At 44.9% G+C, this 8132-nt stretch overlaps 1 protein-coding gene across 1 annotated transcript; it reads right to left on the bottom strand.

Annotated features, from left to right (window-relative positions):
• Positions 1-3514: 3514 nt before the first annotated feature.
• Positions 3515-4284, bottom strand: LOC136549229 (uncharacterized). Its single transcript, XM_066540479.1, has 2 exons — positions 4140-4284; positions 3515-3960 (listed from the first exon to the last, which is right to left on the bottom strand). Exons 1-2 carry the CDS (start codon positions 4282-4284, stop codon positions 3515-3517), a joined length of 591 nt encoding a protein of 196 aa, XP_066396576.1.
• Between the last annotated feature and the right edge of the window lie 3848 nt (positions 4285-8132).

Here is an 8132-nt window from a genome sequence, read left to right as displayed (position 1 = left end):
TACTGCTCTGCTCCCCGAAAGGATTCATATCATCCGTACTTAAAGCAAACCTTAAGTTTCTTGCGTCATTTGCAAACTCCGGGAATTCTCTATCGATTGCTCTCCACTGGGACCCATCAGCAGGGTGTCTCAACATATTGTCTACCTTACAGTCTTCTTTGTGCCATCGCAACAACTTTGCATGATATTTAGTCCCGGTTGAAGTGGCTCGGGCTCGGGGAGGAAGAAGGGGTATATAGGAGGGGACCTTTAGTCCCGGTTGGAGACAGCAACCGGGACTAAAGGTCACTTTCTAGTCCCGGACGGAGCCTCCAGCTGGGAGTAGACTTTTACTCCCGGTTGAAGGGACCAACCGGGAGTAAAAGTTAACCTTTAGTCCCGATTGGTAGCTCTAACCGGGACTAAAGGTCCCCTGCAGCAAAAGCCTGTCGCAGTAGCCGTTGGGCAGGGACCTTTAGTCCCGGTTGGAGCTACCAACCGGGACTAAAGGTTTCTCTAATCCCGGGCGTGAAAAATACCGGGATTAAAGCTAAATTTTGAAGTGGATCAAATGTCGTTTCTCTACTAGTGTAGGAACACTTTCACATCACCAATTGATATTAAGAAAGGCCACATATTACCTAGGGGAGGTTAGACAAATTAACAAACTAGTTCAATTCCATGCGCGTTGCTGCAGGATTTTGACAAAAAATGGTATCCAAAATTAGCGTTTCATTTTCATGTGAATCAAGCTTGCATATTGCTATAGGTTGGTGTTTGCATAGCTGTATGAGCTAGGTAAAAACAAGAGAAGGATAAATTTTATTGCAATATAATAATCCATTATCCACTTACACAATAGTATTTAGTGCTACTGCAATGACGTTACATAACCAAGCAAATCCTTAATTGCAGTGTTCCTCCAGACATCATTAAATTAAATAAGAAAAGCATAAAGACTTTTGACATATGAGCTGATCCTTTCACACCTAAACTGATTTTAAAAAATTCTGTAAATGTCCTCATCATTAACAAGTCCAACCTTAAGCTTGATTACGTCCAAGCAGACAACTTATCAATTGTTTACAATCAACACTAATAATGAAAACAAAAAGGCATGTGAGTTTCTGCTTCCATTATGGCAATGCCTTTTAATCATCACATATGACATGGAAAAACTGATCTAGTAAGGAAATTTGAATGATAATGGAAGCAGAAACTCACATAGCGAGTCAGAAGCTGATCTCTGCCGGATGGAAGTAAAGTAATTTAGTATTCTGTTGACAACAGAATAATGGTTCCATGAGAATCTTCAGTTCCATTGTAAAGGATGTGAAAGTGCATCATGGAAAAAAGTTTAGTTCTTCAACTGCATGTGGAATAGCTGACCATACATAGACCATGAGATGAGGTTTTGAACCTGGAACAAAAAAAGTTCAATTAAACTCAATAAACCCAGACAAAGGAATACTATCGCCAAAGACGATTGTTTTTGAGCCAAGTCAGCAGGGGAAACCCCAACCTATTTTTTAAAATTTTTTATTCTAGACCTATTTAATTCGCTCCCACGGGGAGTCGAACCTAGGCCTGCTGGATGCTATTGAGGTGATGTAACCCTAGGCTAGTGAGCGGTGGGCAAAAGACGATTGTTTGTTCTCATAGGCTCAATTTTAGGAGACATGTTGTTTTATTGACAGAGGCGACAAAATATTCATGTCTCCTATAAAATGTCTATCGAATTTCTGAAGCGGTAGACCTATTTTTGAGAGAGTTAGAAATACACCGCCTCTAATAGATTGATTTTTAGTGGGGCTCATTTTCAGAGAGGTCAGCCTATGATATTGCAGCTGGCCCAACAGAAGCCCAATAAACATACCTTTGAACGCAAAATACCCTCAGCTCTCTCCCAACTCTATGATTATATATATCCAAATATGTATCATGATTATATCATATGGATGTATCAAGTTGGGTGCTACACAACTTAATTAGCTATCATGATTTTAATGAGCACCCGCGCATAAATAAAAAACTACTACCACCTCATCCAAATATGTATCATGATTTTAATGAGCACACAACTTAGGTCCTACACAACTTAGGTAATAGGTACTACTGCCACATAAAGAATGCAGCAAGTTATTATCATGAACTAAGAGCAGGGAAGTGAACACACATGCATAAGCCTAACCCTAAAACCCTAACAAACTAAGAGCAATGAAGTGAACACATCTGATGAACCCTAAACCCCTAACCTTATTCTTGCCTGAGCACACAACTTCAATGCACCGTTCACCGTCTTTCGTCGCCGTTGTTGATGCCGCCGGCCTTTTGACTCGTTTTGCGGAGCTCAAAGGACCTTTCTTGTTGGCGTCCGGCACCAGATCCTTCATGTTGGTGCCTTTGCTCGGCTAGGCGGCGGTCGATGCTGCCACGCCTTTGCCCCGACTGGCGGCGATCGACGGTAGCTCGCCTTTGCCCTACCCCGCAGCGGATGACGACCCCTCACCTTTGCCCCGCTCTGTGGCAGTTCCACTTTTCTTCAATGAGAGGCGCATGATGGAGGGCTCACCTCTTCGTCGGAGTCGAGCAGGTAAATGTGGTCGTCGCGCGCCGGGATCCACCCCCTCCGTCGCCATCGCCGCCCGAGGGGGCGAACTGGCCGCGCTCGGGGGGAGGCGATGCGATTTGGGAGAGGAGGCGACGTGGTTTAGGAGAGGAGGTAGTGTGAGCGAGGAGTCCGGTATATATTTGTTTTTACCACAGGTTGCTTTAATGAGCGGCCGCCTCTACAAAAGGTTCATTAGAGGCAACTGATGTCACAAGCCATCTCTGAAAATAGAATCATTTTCAAAGATGGTTCGTTAAAGCCAGCCACCTCTAAAGAACCATTTGTAGAGACAGCTGGCTTTGGAGCCGCCTCTGAAGATCCATGTATAGAGGCGGCTTGATTCATAGGGCACTACATTGTTTTTGTAGTAGTGTGTAAGGCTGCGTGATTTGATGAATGATCAGAGAGGCCGGGAACACATTCACATCAATGGAGAATTAGAAAAGACAACGTTTTGCCCTGGTGGAGGTTAGAGAAATTAACAAATTGATTTCATTCTCAAAGTAAAGTAAAACTTAGAGGCACATATTAAATACTCCTCCTTCCCCCCACATTATCATAATGGGAGCACACATGCTTATATATTTGTTATACATAGGCCGTGCGTAGTCGCACGGTGACACACACACACACACATACCTGCATTGGTCTTGACCACAGATTAGTTTATTATAATATGTAGATAATTTCCATCAGTACCACCATCACTTGAGTCCCAATTTTTATCCACACCACCAAGCTGCTAGTCAATGAACATATATATGCTTAGATCCAATATATATGTCACTGAAACAGGATGATGCCATAGATGAATATAATTGTGCGTCAAATGATGGTGCCGATGCATGGAATAGTTATCCGGTAGACATTTTATACTAGTCCGCCTTAGTCTAGGTGGACCTCAGCTCCCACCCCGACCACCAGTTAGGGCAATGCGAGACCAAAGCCGATGACTACACATTTGAGTTTAGCATAAATGATATGAAACGGTTCGTTGAGGTGGTCTGCGTCGCCGTTGTTCGTAACATGGAGTCTGCCGTTCACGACTCGAGCGAGAAGCGGCGTAGTATCTGAGGCGGCGACGGCCGGCCTCTGCACGCTGCTGCCAGCGGCGACATCGTCGCTGCTGATAGTCACCATAGCGATCGGCTCCACCGCCGCCGCCATCTGCTTCCCGGGGGAGAGACTTGGCACGCCGGAGGCGCCCGGAAGAGGGATGACGTACGCCTTGCTGCTGCCGTTGCTCATCAAGGCGGCCAGCTGCTCTGTCGAGTTCAGGTTCACGGTCATGAGGAGCTGGCCGTCGCTCGTCGTCCTGCCGGTGCCGCCGGGGACAGTGGCGTTGTTGATAACCAGGTGCACGGGAGCGTCTGGATGATGGGCATGCAAATTAATAGTGCAGAAATATATACATGAACGATGGTGAGACGACGGCATGCAAAATATAGTATAAGCTTGCATGTTTTAGTTTCGTTCGTGGAAAACTTATTATATATCTGTATGATATATATATGATAGAGCCCACATATGTACGTATATTGCTGCTTACTGCTGATGATCCTGGACAAGTCGCTCTTGCATCGCACTTTGTCCTGGATGACGAGGATCGCCTTGCCCTGCTCTGCGGCTGCCAGCACGAGGAGGAAGCTGCAGAGAGTGACAGGGATCAGGAGAAATGACCTAGTGGTTGCCATTGTGGTAGGTACCGTCTTCACGTAGAAGAACAATGGTGATTGCTGAGATGGAGTTCGGATACATGGCTTGGTCACTATTTATAGCTAGCCTAGTTGAGCAGACTGTGAGAGACGAGGGTACTACATGTAGCACAACTATGGAAAGAATTTTATGACAAATACGTCCGGGCTAATTTCATGAAGGCTAGGGTACAGTACGATAACGAAGAGGCAGTACAACTATTTCACTACAAATGATGATCTTTCAACGTCTCTTGGAGGTATTTTCAAGATATAGGGGCCACAGAGTGCAGTACGTTCATGGAAAAAGGATAAACCAACCACGGAAAAAGACGTCACAAAACTAGGTACACCAGCAGACGCACGTGCACATGGAGCACTTGGTCCTTAACGCCGTGAAGATTCGGAATAGTACGCTTGGCCATTTTCCTTCTTGGCTCTATCATATATGCCTTGTTATTTTCCTTGTTCTTATTTGTTCGTGAACTTCTTATTTGTTCTTCCATCTTCTTTCTTGTCCTTCTTGTATATGCCTTGTTATTTTCCTTGTCAGGATAATTTATGGCAATATGACTCAGTTCACACCACAATCATCTCATAGCACTTCCTTTCCACTATGCGATAACACGAGATCACTGCCGGATGGGAACCTCCATCACTGCTGGAATTGCTTCCAGCAAAAGATAATCGGTAGTGATGGGGTACACTACTATACATAAATGATTTCGCAAGACATTGCCCAAGTATTAAAGGAAGGCGGTCATCAAATTCACCCGTCTTCTAAAATACTTGAGGATTTTCAGAGACGGTCAAATTAAAATGCTCACCACTTAAAATGGATTTATGTAGGTAGCCAAAATTTGCCCATCTATCAAAGTAGTTTTACAAGGCGGGTCTCCGTCTTTGAAAATGGTGGCCATTTTTAGAGGTAAGAGGGCCGCCTCTGTTAATGTGGCCAAGCCCACTACCGATTAGGGAAGCCCATCTTGGCCTGAGAATGAGATCACAATATATATAGGAAATGAAACCCTAGCCCACCAGAATCCTCTCTCTCCTTACTCAACCGTCAGCCCCACCTCTCCTCTCACGCACGAGCGCGACACCCCCTCTCTTCTCTCCTCACCTCTCTCGACGTCATAGGTGGGGGCCGTGCTACCGGCGGTGGCAAGGGCAGGGCTCGTGGCGGCGGTGGCAAGGGCTCAAATCGATGGTGGATCCGACGAGCGCGGGCCCCTCCAGTGACGACGCACGCGTGGGGCCACACCGGAGGCGGATTTGGTGAGTGCGGCCTCTTTGATGATGGCACACGCAGGAGCCGCACTGGCGGTGGATCCGGCCAGCATGGGCCCCTCCGGTGATGGCGCATGCGCTGGGCTCCCTCCGACGGCGGTGGACGTGCGGATACGTCGGCATGAGGGCGGATTTGGCGAGCGGCGGTGGCACGTTGATGGGCTTGGCGGGCCTTGTGGATGGGCTCAATGGGCCCATCGATGGGCTCGCCTTTTTTATTTTATTTTTAATTTATTAACAAAGGAGGGTATATGCCCGTCTCTTTAAATCTTGATTTACGCAGGCGTCAAAGTGGAGGCAGACTGTCTGCCCGCCTCCAAAAATCATTTTTGGCCATCTGCAAAAACTTTGACTATAGGAGTGGTGGCCTATCACTGCCGGGTCTAATCATGAGCCGACATTGATCTCGCGAGTATCATTGCAGGGTTGACGCATTACCCGACAGTGGTTTCATGAGTGTCACTGCTGGGTTGAAGCATTAACAGCAGTGACAGTGCTGGTTAATGCTTGTAACCGACAGTGACATTCATAGCACCAGCGCCGGATCAGTGCACACCTGACGGTGAACTGTTGAGTGCCACTGTGACCTCAATACGACATCTGACAGTTATTATTATAACGCACCAGAGAATTCTCATTAACATTATTTCTCACAAGATAAGACATATAAATACATTATAACTAGAACACTTAATAGGTAGAGAGATGAAGTCATTATAAACCAAAGTCTCACTCGAGCATCTCTAAGAGATTAGCCAAAAAGACTAGCCAAATTTACTGATTTAGCTACTCTCTAAAATAGATTTGACAAAAAAAAAATACTAGAGTACTCCAATAGACTCTGTAAAACTAAGAGACTGAATGGCTAGTGAGGTAAGCTATCCAAAAGTAGAGAGCAAATGAGGTGGGATGGAGGGCTACTAAATTTGGACAGTCATTTATAGAGTCTATTGGAGACATTTTTTCTTTGATAATAGCCAAATTTACCTTTAGAAAACGATTTGGCTAATCTCTTGGGGAGATGCTCTTACACTCTTATTACAAACTAAGTAGAGCACACTCGCTACTGGTCACCAAGTGCGTCATGACGTAGTTGCTTCACGGCTTGAGTTATAATGGTGTGAAGCTATACGCAGTGTGCGCCGAATCATGATACAGAACCTTCAAGTAGTGTCAACAAATAGAACATACTCCATTCTATGAGTACCATGAGTGTAAAAATTACATACACATATGAGCACCACTTTGACTATACCACATCTATGTCGTTGCCTCGAGCAGTCAGCTTACTAACTGCTATCACATCTGGATTTCCCTCGTATAAAGCTTGTACTCTCGAATGCATGAGAAGTAAGGAATTATGTATCCATTGGCCGCAAGTTCCTCCATACATAGTCTCACATCATTTTTCTCAGCAATTCTATGATTCAGTGTCCTCCTTGCCGCAACGGTAGTTTCTAGAATGTCCTCGGGCCCACCCTATCTTTCACCAATGTTGAAAGTGATATTAGAGCGAAATCACTCTCCATCATGGACGTTGGTTGTCACATGATTGATTTGTTGAACTCGGCACTTGACACAGTTGGAGCGATGTGATGATCACAAGAAGACCATCTTCGAGACGTGCTTGACCCTTTAGACGGAATCTTCACTTCTTCACTGCCTATGGGTGGTCGTTTAATAACCCTAGAATTGGGCTTCACTTCGAAATCGTGGATGCTTTTTAAGGAGCGGTTTCCTTACTTTTTTTCAGAATCGAGGATATCCCCATTTCCATTCACTAAACCGAAGTACAAGCATCTGAGAAGAGGAAAAGAAAAGACAAGTTTCCTATAACAAATCTATCCGGTTTATTGTCTTTTTAGAATGAAGCCGGAGCATTTTGCTTTTCATTTTCTATCTAAAAGGGTAAAAAACTAAAGAAAGGTTCTCCCAATTTTTTTGAAGTTATTAATAAGCACAAGAAAATGTCATGGTGGGCTACTGGCACTGGGCCGAGCCCTTCTTATAACGAGAAAGGCTTAGCCCAAGTTAATAAGTTATATTCGTCTTGTCTAATTTGCAGGACTTAACATATTTTTAGCTAGCTTTTGCCTCTGTTTACAAAAGCATTTTCTTGTGTTACACCTCCCCTTCTTGTTGGCCCCTGGCAGAGACCACTCCACTCCATATATGAGGAAGAGGGTAGCAGATCGATCGAGCCTGCTGTAGAAAATAAAGAGACACTCTGATAAGTACATACCACGTTTGTGAAGCTTTTCCCCCCTACAGGAACGAGCTGTGATAAGGCGCGCACTAAACAGGTCCATATATAGTGTATGCACGTAGAATAAAGAATTAGGCCTCGTTCGGTTAGTCCGGAATGGGCCGCTCCACGTCTAGAAACCATTCCAGTTTAATTAAGCTTATACAAATTAGCACCATTTCTAGGAACCGAACCAGACCTTATTGAGTCGCAGTCACGTAGGAGTATTGCACTGGCGAGGCTGCTTGCGGTGAATAACCAGCTAGCATTCCTGTCCGCACAGCTAATAATATATCTGGCATTTATTTCTTTT

Source organism: Miscanthus floridulus, chromosome 4, assembly GCF_019320115.1.
Source record: "Miscanthus floridulus cultivar M001 chromosome 4, ASM1932011v1, whole genome shotgun sequence".
NCBI lineage: Eukaryota > Viridiplantae > Streptophyta > Magnoliopsida > Poales > Poaceae > Miscanthus > Miscanthus floridulus.
The sequence above is the reverse complement of the archived record's forward strand: the minus strand, read 5'-3'. Positions and strand labels throughout refer to the sequence as shown.